Below are 22762 nucleotides of genomic sequence, written 5' to 3'. Positions count from 1 at the left end.
GCCGATCTACAACTTGACAGGACGTATCCTATGATTCTAGTACCATCACACCTCTTCATTCTAACGGCCATTCCGGATGCGCTTCTGTCTTCAGGCTGGTCTTGTCACACATCCAAGGTAATTTAATTCGTGTGCCCTTCATGACAATATATTCTGAAAACAATTCAAATATCCTCACTCCTTGGAGTATTCAATAGGTAACAACCTTAATGGAATTAGACAGCCGCCTCAAGGTGCCACAAAATACTCGACAAAACGGGCAAATGACCATACATACAATGCCTTCATTATAAAATCCCATTGGTGGCCGCGAGGCAGTTTGCAGTTGAGAAGTCGGTTGCCTCAATGATTTATGAAATGATGGATTGACCACTGCAGAAAATATGAGTATAAAATTAACTTTACTTAATGCCGTACTGGTTTCTACGGTCCTTAAAGGGTAATTTTCATGTACTTTAGAATCATACATATATTGTAAATGCAAGATGGTCAGAATTTGGATTGTCTTTTTTTCCTTTGCCACTTTATTCTCAAAAATAACTATCAAATGAACCACTCGAAACAGGTTAAGAATTAATGCACTATGCGCTATTTTTCTTCGTTAAAATACAGTTGCATAAAGATAGTTTTTTGAGAACTTAATTGTTCACAAATCCTACCATTTAAGAGTTCTTTTTAAAATGATAAATTTTCATAATTTCGAAAAAAAAAATATGAGGAAAATACTGGGTTTAGGAATTATATCCTTCTGCCAAATTCTAACTCATTTTCTGTGACATGGCATTATTGACGCATTAAGTTTAGATCAATGGACTTTTCACCTATATCTCCTGGAAAATAATCTTACCGAGCACATTTTTCTGCAATGGCGTTGCATGTTTTCCCTTAAAATAACTTACAGATATCAACATTGTGAACAAAGAAACGTGCTCCTCAAGTCTCTTCGCATCAACATAATAATTGTAGTGTTCAAATTATAACCTACTTCAATGGTCTATTCTGTTCTCATTGATGGCAAGACCTATAGAGTTAATACAAGAGGTGACGATGTGTTAAGCTTTGCAGGTGATATTATTCATCAAGTAAGTCCCAATGTTCAGGGAAAGGATCCAAGAAACGTCAAATTGAACCAAATTTCCAGTCCAACATGACCAAAAACGGTGCAAAACTCCATCAAAACCTTTTTAAATTTGCTAAAGATAACAGTTTCAATATTTTTCATGAATTTTTTTCGTGCTAATTCCTATCTTTTTTACTACATGGAAACACGGCTTGCCACTCATGCCTGAGGAGATATGTCAAATAGTATCACCTAGATTTTAGGTAGGTATCACCCTATTCCTCGCAGAACTAGGCAAGACTGCACCTATCCAAAATCTAGGTGATGCCATCTGATCTAGCTCCACAGACACAAAACCACTTTTCCCGTGTAAAGTGTCGCTTATGGGCACAAATCCCTAACTAGGCACCACACTGGAAAAAAACACATTGGATCTAGATTCCAGACTCTTAAAAACATCGAAAAGAAAAAGTACTCTTGATTCAATCAGAATCTAGCTTAAATCAAGAACCAAGCCTCTTAATTTAAGCGGATTTCGTTTTGATTCAAGCAAAAATCCGATTGAATCAAGAGTATTTTTTCTTGTCAATGTTTTCAAGAGTCTGGACTCTAGATCCAATGTGGTTTTTTTTCCACTGCATCTATGTATTTCCCCTATGAACAGGACCAGTTGACACTCGCTTCCCCACCTCCCACACACAAAGGTCACATGGTAATATGCCTCTTCATATGGAGGGACAGATGATCCGACCTGGAGAAGGCCCTCTCGCAGAGGCGACACTGGAAGGGCCTGTCCCCGGTGTGCTTCCGGTAATGGCGGGTCAGCTCGTCGGAGCGCGCGAACTTCCACCCGCATCCCTTCCACCCACACTGATACGGCTTTTCGCCCGTGTGCGTGCGTAAATGCGCTTTTAAATGCGACGACTTGGTGTAGGTCTTCCCGCAGCCGGAGTGCGAGCACGTATGGACGATGATCTTCCTCCTACTCCAGTTCTGCCTCCGGCGGGACTTTGGGCCTGGTCCGGCCTTGAAGGGCCCCCCACCGGGTCCAGGGGCCCGCGGGTTGAAGGCCAGTGGATAGTGTGGGGGTGGATGGTAGCCGGGGCCCTCCCCACCGTCTGGCGACGAGGGCGGTGTTATGATCATGAAGTGGTGATGGTGCTCGGGGGGTGGACAGTACTCAGAGGGTTGCTGATGATGGTAGCCGCGCATGACTTCCGGGGTGGTCGGCGGGGAGATCTGACCAAGGGATACCAAGCACCTAGATGACGCGCCGCCAGGCGCGTAGGATCCTTGCCCGTAGTTGTAAGGCGGGTAGTAATGATGTTGGAAGTGCGAAGTGGAGGCTTCTGGTTCCGTTTTTATCCGCGCGTTCGAGTCTCCGTAGAAGTCCGGCTTGCAGCAGTCTTCGGAGGTGGTGGCGGAGTTGGGGAGGGAGTAGAAGACGTGAGGGGTGAGTTGGGTGAGCTGCTCGTTGGGGCCGGAGCAGGGCTTGGGTCGGTAGGAACTTGCGTGGACGCCGATGTCGATGTAGTACCCGGACGGGGTCTGTCCGTGGGGTGGGACTCGGTCGAGGTCCGGGTTGCCGCAGAGGGGGTCGCAGCCCGAGATGGAGGTCCCCAGGTTCGGGTGGAGGTCCGGCGTCCCCGGGCTGGAGTCCATCTCCAGGTGCGGGAAGGTCTGGGGGCTGCCCAGGATGACCGTCTCGATGTCCTGCCATACCTGGAACAGAAATATTGTCCTTATGGATCAATCTGTCGATACGCATATAGGCCCTTTTGCACGTTAAACTCCGTTAAAGTATGCTACTTTGAGTAAGGAGTCAAGGTTTTATGTTCACTTTATTGTATTTAAAATATTGTGTTTATAAAGCTGAAGCTTATTGGCTTTTGGCCATCATCAGAGCGTCAAGTATGTCGGCTATGTTCGTTTCATCAGTGTTACTCAGTGTTACTCAGTAACACTGAGTTTTACTGAACAGTGTTACTCAAAAAATACTTCTCCAAAGCAAAAAAAAAAAAAAAAAAAAATTCGAAGTAGCAGGAATATTTCTACAGGTGAAAAATAATTTCTACATATATTTTTTTTCTCTAGAAATATTTTTTTTCTTTCGATAAATATATTTTATTTCTCAGGGTTACGGAAATGACGCCATAAACGTTTGTGCAGATTCCTTTGAAAATGTAAGGACATTTGCTTCGTATATTGCAGAAAATTCACTGAAATTGGCACACAAATCCGCACGCCGTTTTCATGTAAAACATTAAATTAGCCAATTGAATTTGGTGGTGGGTAGCTGATGTGGCTTGGTTGCTTTCTGCTGAATACAGTCCAATTGGACGTATTTATGCTAAAAGGAACTACGTCACACGCATTCCTTATGCACTTAGTTCCTTTTAAGCATAAATGCGTCCAATTAAGATACAGCTTTCTGTCAGAAAAGCGAGGCTATGTCCAGTTTTTATACAGAGAGAACCAATTTTGTTGTTTTGGCTGCATCAGTGATTAGATTTAAAATTAGATCAGACGAATTTTGAAGTAAACTCGGTTTCGAGAACCTGAGAGCTATATATGGCTACTTAGCTATCATGGCAGGGATAGCTTGAATTTTCGGTGAATTTGATTGTTTTTAATATCTTAGTTATAACCATTATGATACGATACCTCCGCACTTGTAACTAGACTATCAAAAATCGAGGAATGAAATTCAGTGCCGGAATCTATATGGTGCCCAAAACATTTTAGTGATATGAGTGCAAAGTAAAATCAGCCCCATAAAAACGTATGACTCTCCGCAAAAAGAGTAGATTCCGCTCCGTAAAAGTGTAAGTCATTTCGTGACGATGGCTATAGGACATTTTGTCAACGATTTTTTGTCCGCTTACCTGTTTGTTCTAGTAGTTTTCGTCCACGCGTTTTTCGGCAGGGGATTTTTGGTCCACCTACCAATGGACCACTAGACAGGGTACGAATTTTAGCATTCTAATACATGTTTCTGAACCAAAATTTCACGTAGAACACGATTCGCGCAACAAAAGTTACTGAAACCAACTCTTAGCGAAGATATTAACGTTTTTATTTCACATCAGTTACGAGGAATTTGAACTGGCCGCTCACAAGAAACTCAAAGCTCTACGTGAGTCAAATCGTGCACTACAATGGTTTCAGCAAGCTTCTCAATCGAGCAATGTTCATTTCCCACCATGTGTTGTTCAAACTATGAGCAATTTGCTATAGCTGAGCCAAAGCGTCAAGACTGAGGTTGCCAGATTTTTATATCGCTGAGACGTTTATGATAACGTTTAGCGCGCGATGTGAATCACATAGAGCATTGAGTTTTCATGAGCGGGTGGTTTCAATTCACGCATCAAGAATCATTGAATATCTTCGAAAGGAGTTAATTTCGGTAATTTTCGTTGTGCGTGTCGTGTTCTACGTGAAATTTTCATTAGGAAACATGTATCAGAATGCTGAAATTCGTACCTTGTCTAGTGGTCCATTGAGACCTAAAGTTAATCGGTCCATTTGTAAATACAAACGACAATCGCTCACGACGATTTTGGTTGTTCAATATGTTGGAGCACCTTCAATTTCGTATGATACTCTGCTGTGAAATAGTTGCTTGAATTGTTGTGGCACGCTGCGGCGCGGCGGGCGGTCGGCCAGCGCGAAAAACGCATTGGCGCCTACAAACCTAAGGGGATACTTCAAGCATTGCGCAATGCGTGAAGTATCCCCTTAGGTTTGTAGGCGCCAATGCGTTTTTCGCGCTGGCAGCACGTCGCTCCGCTCTGTGTTAGGCTCTAATATTTAAACTCGCGGAGTCAGCGTTTTCCAACTAATGATTTTGAAATGTTTGCACACTCTGCATGGATTATTCTCATTTAAATTGATGAGGAAGAAAAAAAATGTATTAAAGGAAAATATAATGTGTGTTTTGTAAATATTAATGTGGTTCCGTGTCAAATTTAATGGTCCCCAAAGAACTTTAATTTTTTTCTTTTATATTTAGTGCTTATACTGTGCTGCAGCGTGGTGCACGCGCAACTATAACGCTCAAAAGTGGACGTATTTTACTTTAAAAGATCGATGTATAAATGGGTTAAAACCGAAGATTGCGTACTTCTTGGTTTTTTCCCTTCTTGCATAGTTTCTCTCAACACAACTACGGCACATCGAGCTTAATATTAATGCAATCGTTTGGAAAAGGTTTAAAAAATATTTTCCACGTTTTAAAAACGTAAATGTTGTTAAAATGATGTAATATTTATATTAAAAAAAGGTACATATAAGGTATATTTAAAAAATTGAGTAAAAAATGAGTTACCATAAAAATACCTCGTATCTCTCAATTTTCTCATTTAAATACTGTCAATATAATTTTATATACGGACTAAAATATAAAGCTGGACCAAGTCACTGTTGCCTATTTTACGCGTGGACGTAAACCACTGGACAAAACAGTTGCGCGGGCAAAAAATCGTTGACGAAATGTCCTGAAACCGTGAGGATAGATTCTGCTCCGCATTCATATCACTCGGGGTTTTCGGGAACTATATAGACTCCGGCACAGAATGGACCACTAAAGTACGAATCTAAGCATTCTGATACATGTTCCTCAACCAGAATTTCACGTAGAGCACAATTCTAACATCTAAAATTACTAAAATTAACTCCTAAGATATTAAGGTTTTTATTTACATTAGTTACGGGATACAGTTGCCCGGTCGTAAGAAACGCAATACTCTACGTGAGTCAAATCGCGCCTTACAACGGATTCGGCGGGCTACTTCAATCGAGCATTGTTCCTTTCCCACCTTTTATTATTCAAAGTGTGAACAATTTGCTGTAGCTGAGCCAAAGCGTCAAGATTGAGGTTGCCATATTTTCACACCGCGGAGACTGCCACGGTAACGTTCAGTGTGCGCTTTGACTCACGTAGACCGTTGAGTTTCCATGAGCGGGAGGTTTGAATTCACGTGTCAAGGAACATGAAATATCTCGGCAAAGAGTTGAATTCAGTAATTTTTGTCGTGCAAATTGCATTCTAGAAGTGGGTTTGGTTAAGGAACAGGTATCAGAATTCTTAAGGGGAGCCAGACACTTGAAAATTGAAAAAAAAATGTTTTTTTTTTTATTTTTGGCTAATCTTAATCTCCTACTCCTCACGTTTAATTTCAGACCAAGTTTTACTTGATCTGATGAGTAGTTTGAAGTTACGCGCTGTTTTAGTGAGGAAGGTTTACTAAATACACTACTAATACACTAAACTATTTGGCTGATTTTTTTTAATTCCTCATTTCCCGAAAACTACATTTTCAGCACTCATGTACCTTTTACTCAGGATCTACAGAACCGATTTTCAAAAACTTGTTTTGTTCTAATCCTTGCACTCTCCTGCATATTTTAACACGAGCTTTTCAAAATTTCGAGCTGGATTTTTTTTAATTTGATTTCAATGTCCAAATTCTTTGATTTCTAACAAAAAAATTCAAAAATTCACCAAAATTTCAATTTTTAAATTTTAAAAAAAGCTCGTTTAAATGTTCAGGAGGGTTCAAAGTTCAAAACAAAAAAGAGAAGTATTTTTGTTCAGTAGATCCTGAGAACGTGGGTTAAATTGGTCAAGGAATAGGGTGTCTGGCTCCCCTTAACTCCGTACTTTGTCTAGTGGTTCATTTTACTCCAAAAACTTTTAACTGTGTAACCTCTTCTTCTCGTAAAAGCCGAAACTCTGGCTGGAGGGCCGATCCCCGTTGCACAACGGCACCGGGCGAGCCGGCAATGGAGTCGCAGGTTTTTGTCATTAACGGGCGACACGGGTCGGCGGATCGGGCGATGACGAAATCGGATTTCGATGATGGCGGGGGCCCGATACGCTCGTCGCGGAGCCCCGCAGATCGCGGCGATAAACTATGTCGTTTTCCAGGATGCATTTTCGATGTTACACGCCACGCGGCCCCACTTGAAAGTTACGGGGGTGGACTCCCGTCCTAAGGAAAAACGCCGTATGAACCCTCAGGCGCTGCCAAATTTCCTTCGATAAAATACGAAATTCCTGGAAAACTTGGGGATATTTTTCTACCAATTTTTTACAGAATTTCAATCACAATTGGACCGCGTTAAACAGAAAGGAACCAAGCCACATCAGCTATTGCCAAATTTAATTGGACAATTTAATTTTTTACATGAAAACGGTTGTGCGGATTTTCGTGCAAATTTTAGTGAAATTTCTCCATAGTACGAGGCAAATCCCTTAAAATTTATAGAGGAATCCACACAAACGGTCTCTCGTAAAACATTAAATTGCCCAGTTAAATTTGGCAATAGCTGATGTGGCTTGGTTCCTTTCTGTTAAACGCGGTCCAAATGGACGTATTTATGCTAAATGGAACTATGTGGAAGTGGAGAGGTGGGATGTGTTCCTGGTGAGCTGGATAAGAGACAATGTAAAAGTGGATGTAGTTCCTTTTGAGAAAATGGAAAAGCGGGATTTGACATTAAATCAAAAGGGACTGAGTGCTAAGTCGTGAGCCGTGGACATGTGACAAGAGCCTTGTGGACAGGGATCATGAGTTAACGCTCGGCGACGGCGGCTTCTTCGCCGCAGACGTCACTGGCGTTTTAAAATTCCCATTCATTCTTATGGCCCTCAACTAAAGAGCACACACCATCTTTCCACTTGCACATAGTTCCATTCAGTAAATACGTCCAATTTAATCTATAGTATGTGAAAATGTCGAGGGAAAATATTCATAACTCTCCTCAAAAATAAACATTTAATTGAAGGAAATTTGGCAACCCTCCGATGTTCATACGGTGTTCTTCCTCAGCACGGCAGTGTAGCGCTCACACACTCCCACACACCCTCGACTACCTCGCGCCCAGGGACTTTTTCACTCTTCTCCTCTCCCTCCTCCGCGGATTTTTATTTTAATAAAAACCTTCCCAGCTTTTTTTTCATACATATTGTCCTCTTTCCGTGCCTTTCGCTGCCCCCCTCCCCCACCCATGGGCAATAGGAGCAGGGGAGGGGGGAGTCATCTTCTCTAGGACACAGCGTCTACCTCATTCACTATCTTCGTCTTCGTATCGATAACCAAAGTGTACCACTGTGAAACCACGTATCTCCGTTTGCGACGTTGCAGACTTCTTGTCATGCCTCATTTTTCATTCGGAAAACTGCGGACCGATTATGGAAATTGATAGAAAACAATGGACATAGAAAACAAAAGAGATCATAGAGGGACCATATTGGTGGCAGCGAGTGGTTGCAATGGACAAGGGAGGTAAGTAATAGATAACTAACGGAAACCCACGAGAGACCTTATAGTTAGTCCATCATTTTCTGCCATAGGCTATAGGAACCACTCAATTCAACCAATGGATCGCTCTATACTCCCTGTGTCTTCTTTGTCTATCATTTTGTCTATCAATTTCAATGATCAGCCCGCAGGACGTATTTCGGGACAATGTGGGGAAATTATAAAGTGCCGCTGACGTCACTGGCGCTTTATGATTTCCATTCATTTTTACGGCCCTCGACTAACGAGCATACCCCTTCTTTCCTACCTGTCTCTAGCTCCGTTTAGCAGAAATACGTCCAACTAATCAACGTCATTTCTTGAAAAGTTCCTTCATTTTTCTTCTCGATGCGCAGCAAATTCGAAGAAAACTTGAAGGAACGATAGTGATTTTTCTCCTTTCATAAAATAAAACAGGAGCGGAGATTTTTAAACATCGCAAACGAGATACATGGTTTGGGAGTTTCATTGTCGACATGCTGTCTCTTTCTCGTACTGCCTTGGTAAGGAAGAGACGCCGTATCGACATTCAAATGTTGCCAATTTTTCCTCGATAAAATATTAGTTTTGATTGGAGTCATAAATATTTTTCCTTCAGATTTTCGAATGATTTAGCTATTACATTACCAAAAAATTCCATTAGAAATTGGGAGAAACATTTTTACGGGTTTTTCTGAAGATTTGGACCTTTTTGAAAGTAAATGTGGGTCTAATGCACTAAGATATACAGTTATCTCAGCCAGGTCGCACAAAAATCAAGTTGAAAATTGAGAATGACAATCAACATTTTTTGTTATCTCAGCAGGAATAACCAAAATTTTTAGTTGCTGCAGTCGGAGGCTCAAAGTCTTCAATCGACGAAGTTACAACGAGTTAAATAGTTAGATGGGAAGTATGCTCGCAAGTATGCAGGTGACAGAGTTGATCTTGTCAAGCTACAGCACCAAAGGACGAAAAAATCCTGATCAGCGGGCTGATTCTTGAAATTGATAGATAAAGCGAAGAACAAAGAAGACAAAAGGAAAATAAAACGATGATTTTGGTTGAAACGGGTGGTGTTGGTAGACTGAGGGGAAATAATGAAGTAATTATAGGGTACGTGGTCGGTTGCAGTTATTTAGTCTGTCACTTACCTCGCTTGTCTATTGAAACCACCCGCTTATACCAATAGGATTGCTTTATTATCCACAGTCTTCTTCGTCTACTGCAATGTGTATTAATTTCAATAATCAGCCCGCAGATCAAATAATTCGGAAAAAAATGGGTTGCTGATCTAACAATTAAATTGTTAAGAAATACGTCCAAAATGTTTCAAATACATTTTACAATAGTGGAAAGCTAATTTAATCACGAGGGTGGTTAAATTGGCATTTTTTATTGTAAAATCTACCTTGAAACACGTCGGACACTTTTTTTAACAACAAAATTGTTAAATCAGTAATATCATTTTCTTTTTCGTGAAAACTCTAACCGTCGCGCTTGCTTCAATCACGAATTTCTAATAGTCAACTTTAGTTGCCTTGTTAAATCGAGGTATACATCCTGTGTGCAACAGACATACTCTCAGAACTATACCAGCTTCAATCAATAGGTTTGTTGCTCAATTTTTCTACAGTCTTCTTTGTCTGTTTCTATGTCTATCAATTTCAATAATTAGACCGAAGATATCGAATACAACTCTAACCGTAACGCTTGTTTCAATTACGAACTTTCATCAGCCACCTTTAGTTGCCTTGTTAAATTAAGGTATATTTCCTGTGAACGGCGAAACTCCCAAACCACGTATCTTGTTAACGATGTTTAAACATGTCCGCTAATACCTATTTTATTTTTTGAAGAAGAACAAATTAAAATAATTTCTTCAAGATTACGAAGAATCGTTTCCCTAAAGAGGGAAGTAACTGAAAGTTTTAAAATTTGATGTTGAGTGATTTTCTATTGTGAAGAACAAATATCGCAAGAGGTCTGCAATGTTCAAAACCGAGACACGTGGTTTGGAAGTTTCACAATCGATGTATCCTATGGTATAGCAGACCCACTCGGAAACTTTCGACAGCCCATACGCCGTTTTACCTCGAGCTAGGTTAGGTCTTCTTTGTCTATTGCTATGTCTATTAATTTCAATAATCAGCCTGCAGATCGAATAAAGCTCTAACCGTCGCGCTTGTTTCAATCACGAAATTTTAATAGTGCACCTTTAGTTGCCTTGTAAAATCAAGGTATACATCCTGCGTGCAACAGACCTACTCGGCAACTTTCGAAGGCCCATACGCCGTTTTACCTTAGGCCGGCAGCGCACTGCACTCCTCGATCATATTTCTGCGGAGCTTTCGTGCGGCCCGGTTGGCAAGAGAGTGCGGTTGTCCATGTCCACTCCGCCTCCAGCGCCAGCCTCCTCGTGAAAATCCCGGATCATTATAACAATGATCCCGCGAAGAAACAAAGGCAGCTCTTCCTTGATTTATGATAATGCACGGCATCAAATGCGGCTCGCCATGATTTAATGTCACCCGATCTCGTGAGTCAGCCGGCTAGACCCCGTCTGGGCTCCCCGAGCCGCCAAAGAGCATCTAATCCCGGGTCGCTAACCAAACAAAACGCGTGGGCGAGCTTTAATTTTAAGCTTTTGCGAATGTGATTAGAGGCCATTAATTTGCGGAGAGGGAAGAGAAAGTGATGAGCATTGGCGGATCCTGCAAATTGGCAACATTGTTTTTCTCCTTTTGAACCTATGGAAATGTACACTGGAAAAAAAAAACACATTGGATGTAGAGTCCAGACTCTTAAAAACATTGACAAGAAAAAGGACTCTTGATTCAATCAGATTTAAGCTTAAATCAAAAGGAAAATCCGCTCAAATTAAGAGGCTTGGTTCTTGATTTAAGCTTAAATCTGATTGAATCAAGAGTATTTTTTCTTGTCGATGTTTTTAAGAGTCTGGACTCTAGATCCAATGTGTTTTTTTTGTGTACCTATCGATTCTTGGAGCGGCCAGGTGCTCCGACAAGAATCGATTATTTGAACCGAGTTCATCAGAAAGGAACCAACCCACATTTTGGAAAAAATTGAGTTAATAATGTTTTTGAGTTCCACTAGTCGTATAAATTCCCCTGCCAAAAATTCAAGTCGAGAAAAAAAATTAGTCTGGATTAAGAGGGGTTAAAATTTATTTTTTACATCGAGCCTTATGGAGAAATAAAACTTGAAACCTCTTTTTCTCAGTTTCAACTTTATGTGGTTTCGTTCCTTTCTGTTGAACTCGGTCCATTTAACATAGGTTTAAATAGAGGGAATCCGATGTTGCCAAATTGCTGGATCCACCTCTGGTGATGAGCTTCTTCGCCAGTGGTCTCGGCCAACATGGACTGCAGGACTGATTGCTGAAGTCTCGGAATCGAACCGATTATTTTTCAGATCACGTAAGCGCAAAAATTGCGAATGCGAGAAAAACAAGAAAAACCATTTTATTCGCTTTGTTGACAATCTTCAAATTCCAAAAAAAAGTATGTTCTTTCAGAGGGTTACTTTGAAATCAGACATAATTGAGTATACCAGAGAAAACAAAGAAGAAACAACCCCTCAGCCACCAAAATAGAGATCGGCGCTTACGTGATTTGGAAAATAATCGGTTCAATTTCTACCTGTTCTTCCACGGGGAGAAAAATGTAAAGTCCCAACTATTGGATGATATGGACATTTTCCAATTAATTGTGGTAGTACCCAAATAAATTAGGTCACTAGCCATAATATTGCGGTACTACCACAATTTAAGTTACGGCACTACCAAAATTACCAGGAAATGCCCATATCATCCATCAAATTGGTGTAGTATAGTACCACAATTTTAGGGGATAACCCCGGACACTTTTTTTCCGTGACTGAACACATAACGCGATTCTAGTTCGTTACGTTACGCTACGCTATATTCCGTATATTAAATGTTAAGCAAAAGAATCTGCCTCTGGTCCATCCTGAATCATGTCCTCAAACTATTAGCATCCCCAAAAATCATATTCTCGTCAGATAAAAGGGTATAGACAAAGGAGGGGAGGGCAAATGGGGGGGAGGGTGCAGAGAATGATGAAAGACGAAAGGATAGGGAGACGACTGAGATGTAGCCAGGGTGCTTCAAAAAAGTGATTGTTGGAAATGTTACGGCCCTAGGCGGCAATCGGTGCCACTTGTTGAAAAACATTTTTGCCAAAATTTGGGTACATTCCATTTTTTTTCACCGATGGCAAAGGATTTTACGATGAAATATGACTTTTAAGTTTCGACCTCGATTTGGCACCAAAAAAACATGCTACAGCACCGAAACCGTGCATGTGCGTGAAAAATATCAAACATTTTTTCTTACGGTCTGCACCTTTTTTTTAAAGATAGAGGTTGCATTTGGACAATTAGAGTTGCCTTTTTGACTCCTTGGACTCACTTTGCCCCGGGGATTCCTCCGCAAGGACGGAAAATGAGCATACCAGCTAAAAAAGTCAACCTCTCTCCACAATGAACAGAATGAAGCTGAGCTTTTTGCATTAAAAAGCAAGGGGGAAGTATACAATAATATTATTTACCTATTTATTTTATTTTTTATATTTTTAGGTGGACGAATTTATTGAAATTTTAAAATTCTAAAAGAAATTCAATTATAAAATCCTGGAAAACGATGTTGTTTATCTCGTTACGTTCATCCGTCGGAGACCAAGATTCAGATTATGCATTTTGTCAAATATCTAAACCACTAGCCACATTTGAATGTTGGAAACAATGTGCGTGTTTTGACACCATATTCTCAGCGTTTCAACATATTACATAACATTGATGAACTCCAATATGTTCATCCGAATGGATGACTCCAATTATTGGTACTCCGAAATTGGATGAGCTCATCTTAATTTTAACCAATCGGTATGTAACAGCCGTAAAATGCTATGACATTTTACCTAAAATGCCCATTATTCATTTGTGAAGCATCTTCTTGCATCAAAATAATAAAATAATTAGAATTTTAATCGAGAGAGAAGGACGATTGACTATTCACCATGTGTTTACGACAAATGCACATTTTATATGAAATTTTTTGTCAACGAGACGTTTTCAAGTTTATCCGGCAACTTAGATGTATTGCGAAACACATTGCGTTATCCTTTCGATTTGCGAATAACCGAAGGCATCATAGGGACTGCAAGAGGAGCTGATATCTGTGTATTTAAATGGGCGGCAAAACAGGTACATTTCTGACAAGAGACGTTGATATACTTATACATGATTTCCGTTTCACCGTAATCTACTAATTAACTATGTCCAATCCAGTTAACTGGTGTTGCAATCAGCTCGAACATTATTTGCCTTTTCTGCCGTCCATTATAAGAAGACATATCACTTTATAGCCTAATCTGAATTTTGCTTTGAGCGTTTGTGCGTATTTAGTCGTTTTCAAATCTTAAGAGAAGATTAAAACTTTCGAAAATTAGTGATGGGTTTGATTTTGGATTATTCAAAAAATTACTACGTCTTACTTCAATTTTATCGATTTTGTTGGGTCTTTTTGTGATTTTTTTAGAGCAAAAATTAGATGCTCACCTGAATAAACAGAGGGAATTTCAAGGCACAAACCAGCATTTGGACTGGCTCTTGGATTTTCTAAGAATCAATTGTAACAAACCTCCTACCTTATTATTCTTTTTTTATTTTATTCTCGTTTGCTCGATTGCGAGAAATCAGCATAAATAGCTAATAAGAGAATCCGTCAAACAACATATGTACAAATTTTGTCCCTGAGTTAGCGGCCTGTTTTATTCATTAGGTACCAATCTAAGTAGATAACATTAATTAAAAGAGAAAGATTTTAATTTTGGCACAATCAGGTGTAAAAATGTCTAAATAAAGCTCATTTTCAAGATAAAGTTAATCTTTTTCATTCTCACAACTCAGTTGATCTTTATGAAGGATCATACGATCGAATATCCGCCTTGAACCATTTTTACTAAAATATAGGTCCTTCCTCAATTTGTTGCCACTTACGAAGTATATTTTAAATCGCTTTTATAATCGCCTCCAATTTACTTTCTAAAAAATTAATCAATGTCTGTAAGTTATCACAGGATATAGGCACGAGTTTTTGGGTAGTGAGCCAGGTTTGCAATTTGTTTTCCTAGACAACAGCAGATTAGTATTGTCTTAATATTCTAGGAAAGAGCGGACCTCAGGTTTTGTCCCCTTTTTTAATAAATCACATTCCCTGCTTTCTATAATACATCGCTGGTAAGAGCTTAAAAAAAAAAAAAAAAAAAAAAATTGGCGCAGAGCTTGTTTCTGTTAAATCCTTTTAATTTGGCGGCCGATTAAAGTTCAAAATGGCCGAAAACAATTTTTTGGCAATTTATGAACGAATTTGCTTCAAACTTACTATCTGGAAATTTTTCTGAACGACTGCACACGAATTTAAAGCTCTTTTCTTAATAACCCAGCTTCTTTCAGGATGGTGGCCTTAAAATGGAGGAGAAACTGGTATTTTTCTGATTCTTCAATCGATTTGCTTCATAATCTTGGTATTCCCCAGTGTTTTGGGACATTCGTCAGAAAAAACTAGTTTTGCAAAATATTTAACCTTTCCCATATGATGGTTTTTACTTAAAAATGACGGTTTCCCGCCATTATCAGCCCGGCACTTTACAAAATATTGATCAGTTTTCAAAACTAACTGCACATTTGTGTTCAGTGCTGCTAAAACCCCGTTTATCACGTTCGCGGCATATCCTCGATTGATTCGCCATTTAAACCTGTGGTAAAAGGATCGATAGACAGGGTGACCGCAGCGTAGCACCTTAACAATCGATTTTTTACCATTGCTTTAAGTGGGGAAAAATCGACAATCGATCATTCACGCCTCGCCACTGCAATATAGGGTCCCGTGACACTCTGTTTCGATCATTTTGAAGTTTAATCGGCCGCATCTTTAAGACGGTAATGGATAGAGACCTGAATTGGCGCAAAAATGTTTCTTATTTTATGCTCTTTCCCACGACTTATCACGAAGTAGGAATCAACATTTGAAAATAAACAAACGAGAGATATTACATTAAAACCTATGAAAATCTATGTATCTTAAATGAAGGTCAGTTTGGCCGGACTTGAGACTTCGGTATAAAAAAGTTTTTGGCATCGAAGGGCTAAATGCAAATTTCACCCACATAGACCAATTTAGACAAGCTTAAAATAATTTTCTTACTGCAACCAACCATCGAAACTGAAATTTGAATTTCTTTCATTATTTATGATGCGATAAATTTTCCGTTTTCTATTCGTCAATGTTTCACAAAGGTGCTTCAGTGTTTCAATGAGGAGTTTGCTTAGCTCCGATTATCTGTAACTATTTTTTTCCGTAGATTTCTGCATTCAAACGGTTTCAATCAGTTCCAAACTTTCACATTTGCAAGACGGGGCAAATCAAGTCACATTTTCATTTTCAAATTTTTGCCGTAATAAGCTTTTCCAAGAAATCGGGATATACATACATTCTAAATTGCAAAATTCTACAAATTTCTAGACACCTCAATTTCATAAAAAAATTAACGTGATTTACATTGTGACGTTGAAGATTGTATAAAAAAACACAAATGCTGTCCCAGAAGTCTGCGAGGCAAACAGGAGCAGACGAAATACAGTAGTGTGACATTACAATCTCAGTATATAAATAAAATATGATCAATACCGTTTTGACCTTAAGAGGTATGAAGAGGATACCTATTTCACGCTGACCCACTTTTTTCTCGACATTTTTTCGCGAAAAAAGGAGATTCAAAGAACTGCGAATTCCGAAAAGGGGTGGAGCTTGTGCCAAAGAAAAAAGATACTCCATGAATCACAATTTTCAAACAAGAGAGCCTATTAAGGTAGTTCTTCAGCCCTTGACAACGATTCGATAGTTAATCGCTCGATTCGATAATTTCTGAAAATGTCTTGCTTAATTTCTTGCAGCATTTTTTACGCTGTAGTGCGTATAACAGTGGCGTGACGTGTTTTGCGATATATCAATTGATCTACCATTTAAATCTATGGAAAAGGATCGATAAACAGGGTGCTCGCAACGAACACCTCAATGATCGATTCTGTACCATATCTTCAAATGGGAAAATATCAATAATGGAGGATTCACGCCTCGCCACAGGTGGTTTGTACGGTATTTGTACACACAATTTGACCAATAATGATGTACTTTTAAATAACTCCGAAAGTACGTCTAAAATGATTATCACATATCATCCTCTCGATTTGTGGTATTTACTTCGGACGTACATTTAAAGCAACATAAAAATATTTCTTAGCCAAATTTTGTGTGCAAATACCTGACATACTACAACGTGATGAAAAATTGGAATTCTTAAAATTTCGGATAAGGGGGATGAATAAAGCGAAGAGAATACAATAAGAGCAGTCAATGCTGCCCTTAGCCCTCGAAAAGTTCATGAAAAAAACATGGGACTGGCTGTCTTTTGCACCTGTCTTATACCGTGGTCTCCTACCCTGCAACTTCTGGTCGTTTCAAGAACTTGTGACTTTGTCGAGAGCAGGGCTGATTAAGGGAGGGTGGCCACATGAGCCGCGGCCCATGGCGGCAAATTTTGCACTTTTTAAATGTAGGTATGTAAAAAAATCTGATTCAGAAAAAAATTACAAACGAGAAAAGGCGACAGAAACTCTCATTTCCTGAGAGTATAGTAATTTCTAATTTTGTCGTCTTTCGGTGATACAAGAGACATCACCTTTAATCAGTCGAGTTAAGAGAGAAACCAAACACGCAATTTGGCCTGAAATGGCGCGGCGCAGAGAGCAATGATGACGAGAACTTGAGATGAAAAGGAGAAGCCCTCGGCGCGGCGGTTGGCATGAAACACATATTAGCGCCTACAAGACTGCATGAATACTCCCTGCATTGCGTCAAACACAGTGCGTTCAGCAGCGGTCGGCGTGAACCGCATAGCGCCTGCAAGACTGTAGGAATACTTCACGCATTGCGCAAAAACACAGTTCGGTCAGCGCGGTGCGGCGGAAGTTAAAATTATTAAACCATATTAATGTTTGTTCTTTCATAATTTTTTCGTTCATTTCTAATAAACCTAACTTTCGCGCAAAGTCCCATGAATTTTTGCTAGTAGTGTTGACAGGGCTTTCGCAAAAAGTGTGTCCAACACAAGTAAACGCGTCTTATGCACCCCTCCCCCTCCGTCACGTTCACTTGATGGTTTTTACTGATGTTTCAAAACGAATGAGAAGGGGGTGGCAAAATACAGGCGGTCCATGGGCGGCAAGTAAGTAAATCCGGCCCTGGAGCTTATGGGACAAGCATTTTAATTCAATTGACGTAATCAAGAGGTAGAATCATCCTCCAAAACTTTAACAAAAGAAGAACCCCAAAAAAGATTCCTGCAGTATGAGGAAATCAAAGATCAAAAGGGAGCATTTGTTGGATAAAAAAGAGTAATTCTGAATTCTTGTCAATTTTTTTCTAGTCTAATTTTTGAATCTTTAAATGTGTTCAATAAACCGTCTTAATTTTTAAATAATTTTTCATCCTCAGAAAAAAAAGAAAAAAACCTGGCACGGCCAAAATGACCAGTGATTCCCTGAATTCAATAACTTAGTCAATTTTTAAAGACGTCGAATCAGTATAAATTACAGTACACACGAGGAAAAATCTATGGCTTTATAAACTAATTAGTGGTTCATGTGGAACACCAGTAATAGTTGTAAATGAACTAATGATTCTCGGTCTGTGAACCATACTAAGGTATATATATACCATCACTAAGGTATATGTGCTAGTGCTATTATTATATTTGGATGAGGCTATTCGTCGGTACGGTACCGACGGATAAATGGCTATTCGTCGGTACCGTACCGATGAATAAATGGCTATTCGTCGGTACCGTACCGATGAATAAATGGCTATTCGTCGGTACCGCATCGGCGACATTAATAAATAAAAATGTGTTGTCAAGCCTTGGTCCGAATGGACAAGCAAACGCCATCTATGGTGCTCTGTTGTAATTACACGGAGATACTAAGTGCTACAAATGTACAACTATTGACAGTTCATGGTAGCTGCTCCACGGCTTGCGAGTCTTCAGTATCTGTCGCTGCCCCAACTAACAACGATCATAGTGCAGAGAGCTATTCCACCACCAGCGAATCTTCGATTTCTGTTGCTGCCCCAACTAACAACGATCATAGTGCAGAGAGCTATTCCACCACTAGCGAATCTTCGGTTTCTGTTGCTGCTCCATCTGACGAAAATGTCAGCAGAGAGCTTCACGAAGCTAAGATTTAAGAGTAAAGTCATTTCACGAGGGCGACCTTAACTGCCAGCAAGACAACTTTGTTCCTTTAATCGCACCGTTGCCGACCGACAATCTGTGGAAAATCCCCCCGAAAAACGAAAACGAAAGAAAACACCTGCAAATGAAACTAAAGGCCCCACCACCCGAAAAAAGAAGCGTTCTTGATGATTCTTTTGACAGAGTAGTACATTTCAGTATTATGATGATTCATTTGACAGTGAAGTACTTTTCAGTAGTATATGATTATTTATTTGACAGAGTAGTACATTTCAGTATTATGTGAGAGTATTAAATACATAAATTAAATTTGGAGAATATTTCTTTACAACTCGTGTTGGGTTTTTTTTCCATCTTTCACCCAATTTTTAGCTCTTAACTTCCACCAAAATATTATTAAGAAATCATATCTTTAATATAATTTACGTACTAAAATCAAAGTACGGTACCGACGAATAGCTATTTATTCATCGGTACGGTACCGACGAATAGCTATTTATTCATCGGTACGGTACCGACGAATAGCCATTTATCCGTCGGTACCGTACCGACGAATAGCCACTTCGATTATATTTTGCCATTACTACTATTAGTGGTGCTTCATATGAACCACTAATTGGTTTATAAGCCATAGCTTTTCCTCGGTGCAGTACAGGGCAAGTGCAGTAATTACTGGAAACTTACTTCACATAAACTGCATTTCTATATTTGGTCCTATTTGCCTCCTAAAAAAAGTTTATACTTTCGGGACAGTCTCAATAACTTAACTTAAAGTAAAGTAATTTCATATTTCCTCGGGATAAACAAATAATTTTTATTTTGCCACATTTCCAAATACTCTCAGGACTTACTTTACCGATTCTGAACACTTTCCATAAAAGTGCAATTATAACCTGATGATATTTGCACATAGCCTACTTTTACAAAAGACCCAATATTTCAAGATGTTTTCATCCTCCTTCTTACGAATAAATACCACGAATTCCCTAAGCTCTGTAGCTTTATCGGTCATATGGTGCAGACCCTAAAGTGAAATAAAATTGGCTTTTGAAAAATCCTTACAGCAACATAATTCAATATTTATTTATGTTCATTTAGAAAAAAAAGCAGGTCAGTCAGGTACCGTTCGAGTTAATAGCAAATTCAATTATGTATTTTTATAAAAATATTTAAGGTAAATTGAATTCTGTAGGATGAAACGAATTCGTTCCACATTTGCTAATATCATTCAAATTATTAAATTAGAAATAATTCATCCGTCTCCATAAATCTGTGTTATTTTACACGGACCATCTTAATTTTCAGAATGATGAGCCGGCTCATACTGCAACAGTTCAAGATATTTTGAATCGTGACAAAATCAAGATTAAGTCAAATTTTTTTTACGATTCTATACACTGGAAAAAACACATTAGATCTAGAGTCCAGACTCATAAAATCATCGACAAGAAAAAGTACTCATGATTCAATCAGAATCTAGTTTAAATCAAGAACCAAGCCTCTTAATTTAGGCGGATTTTGTTTTGATTCAAGCAAAAATCCGATTTAATCAATAGTATTTTTTCTTGTCAATGTTTTCAAGAGTCTAGACTCTAGATCTGATGTGTTTTTTTTTTCCAGTACGCGTTAGAATTTTCTTTGCTCCGCCAGAAAAATAACGTTCGGTTTTGCTCCACAAAGAAATTAATTTTTTAGATCCAGAATTTGTCTTACAAAAATGTAACACAACCAAAATGATCTCAGATGTCCTACGAATAAAAGGATAGTAGTATATGAAGGTTGATGCATTTACATCAAAATTAGTCACTCGCATCGCCCAAACTTTGCGAGTTTTTTTTGTGTTTTACACCTTAAATTAGAGATACTTGATGCCATCCATTCCCTTTTATTGAGAATTATTTTGATCGCTAATTTTTCCTTTCTGAGCATGATTATCAGCATATAATTTTACTCTTATTTTGAACTAACAATAAAACTATTCGTTGAAACACTACAAAGCAATCGCTTCTTTCTATAAAAAAGTCCTTTAATAATTTTGTTTTAAAAAATGCACATGTTCTACATGTAATTTCTTATACAGATTAAACCCTTGACTTCGAGCAAAACATCTTCTGGTCAAACCAAACATCTCCTAAAAATGTATCCAAAAGTCGCCCAGTCTTAATATTAAAATCATTCACGAGACTGCAGAACTTCATAGCATGTAATTGAGCCTTAACTGGACATTTTCATACCAAGAGACATTATTTGCAAATGAATTAAATTGAAATGAAAGTATGCAGAGCATACAAATTCTAAGCACATATTAGCTTTAGATTTGATACGTTGTTCGTACCTAGTTCTTTTTAGCATAAACGGACCGCGTTAAGCAGAAGGGAACCAAGCCACATCATGCTATGGCCAAATTTAATTGGGCAATTTTATGTTTTACGGAAACGGCTGTGCGAATTTTTGGGCAAATTTCAGTAAATTTTCTGCATAGTACGAGGCGAATTCCTTAAAATCTTTAAAGGGATCCGCTATAATGTTCCCTTGTAAAAAAATTAAATTGCCCGCTTGAATTTGGCGATAGCCGATGCTGCTTGGTTTCCTATCTGCTGAACTCTGTCCAAATAACCCCAATTGAATTCCATCAGAACTATTAATTGAGCACGCTTACCTCTTGAAAATCCGCCATACTGATGAGAACAAGTTTGACGATAGACTCGGTGCTCCTGGGAATTCTAAAGGCGATAGAGAGACTCCAGCTGAATTTCATCGATCCCAACTGGTAAACCACATTTCCAAAAAGACGGAGATCCAACAGTCGAAAAACACTCACACGGCGACAAGACTTAAATCAAGTCATAATCACAACACGTTGTTCTCAAATCCACGCGACACATCCACTTTTCACCGGAGATCACACCAACACTTATCCAAAAAAGTACCGAAATAAATCCTCGATTCACCAGCATTTTGAGATGCCATTATAGAGATCACATGTTGAAAACACGGAACGCACGAACTGATAAGCGATCTTAAGCGTGAAAAACTAACAGTACCCGTATGATGAGAGTTTAACCCGATTCGATTAAGTAATTATTAGGTCGATCGCGTGAAGGGATTCCGTGGGGACTGAAGGGATCACAAGCAGGCGCAACAAGTGCGTTTAGGGGTCGGGGGTGGCCGCCGGGAATTTTATGAATGGGACACGCGGGACGAGGGAATTAGCGAGATCCGTGGACTCGGGTCCCGGAGTGGGCGCGCGAGCGAACGGAGCGTGACGGACCAATCAGGAGCCGAGGCCCGTCCGTTACGCGCCGGGATTGGTGCGATCAGCTGATCGTGAATCTGGGGGCCGCGGCCGGGGCCGGGGGAGCTAACTACCCGAAACGATAATTGTGAGCGGAATTACACGCTAGGCTAAGCGTGTAAATGTACGAGCGAGCCCGGGGCCCACACAATCGTTGTGAGCCGCGACTCCTGCCTGCCCGTGTCTCCCGTGTTCCTCGCCGTTGCGCTGTTTTTTCTGGTCGCGCGTTCGAGTCTCCGAGCAGGCGCGGCGGCGCGGCGGCGGACAGCGGGGACTTCGCGGCTACGTTCTGCTGTGATAGGAAAAACGTTGTATCGACATCCTAACATCGCTAAAAGTTTGCGTATAGACCATGCAAATATTTGCGACGATTGTTTTTAAGATCGTTCTTCATTTTTTCAAGATTCTCTAGATTAAATTACGAATTAAATTCTCTGAAAAATTGAGAGAGAAACATGCACAAGTCTCTCTGAAAATTTGTTTTTAATGGCAATGTCTGCACTGAAAAAAAATTTATGGACTATTTAAACATACCATCCGTTCCGAGCGCACAAGCCGAAAGTTCTGGGTGCTGAAGCTGTAGTTTCGATTGCTCCGGATGCTACGCCCGGAACTTTCAGCCTCTGAGCCAGGAACGCAGATGATATGTCTGTATAGCCCGTAAGTACAGCTTCCACAGCCGGAGTTATTTTTTCAGCAGGGCAACGTTACTGTATTTTAATCACCCAGGTGAAAGGTGAAATTTGTAGTTACCCCTTGAAAAAGCTAT

At 39.6% G+C, this 22762-nt stretch overlaps 1 protein-coding gene across 1 annotated transcript; it reads right to left on the bottom strand.

The window, feature by feature from the left end:
• Positions 1-1539: 1539 nt before the first annotated feature.
• Positions 1540-21873, bottom strand: LOC109033914 (uncharacterized). Its single transcript, XM_019046767.2, has 2 exons — positions 21358-21873; positions 1540-2782 (listed from the first exon to the last, which is right to left on the bottom strand). Exons 1-2 carry the CDS (start codon positions 21454-21456, stop codon positions 1766-1768), a joined length of 1116 nt encoding a protein of 371 aa, XP_018902312.2. The 5' UTR covers positions 21457-21873; the 3' UTR covers positions 1540-1765.
• Positions 21874-22762: the final 889 nt, after the last annotated feature.

Source organism: Bemisia tabaci, chromosome 8, assembly GCF_918797505.1.
Source record: "Bemisia tabaci chromosome 8, PGI_BMITA_v3".
NCBI classification, from domain to species: domain Eukaryota; kingdom Metazoa; phylum Arthropoda; class Insecta; order Hemiptera; family Aleyrodidae; genus Bemisia; species Bemisia tabaci.
The sequence above is the reverse complement of the archived record's forward strand: the minus strand, read 5'-3'. Positions and strand labels throughout refer to the sequence as shown.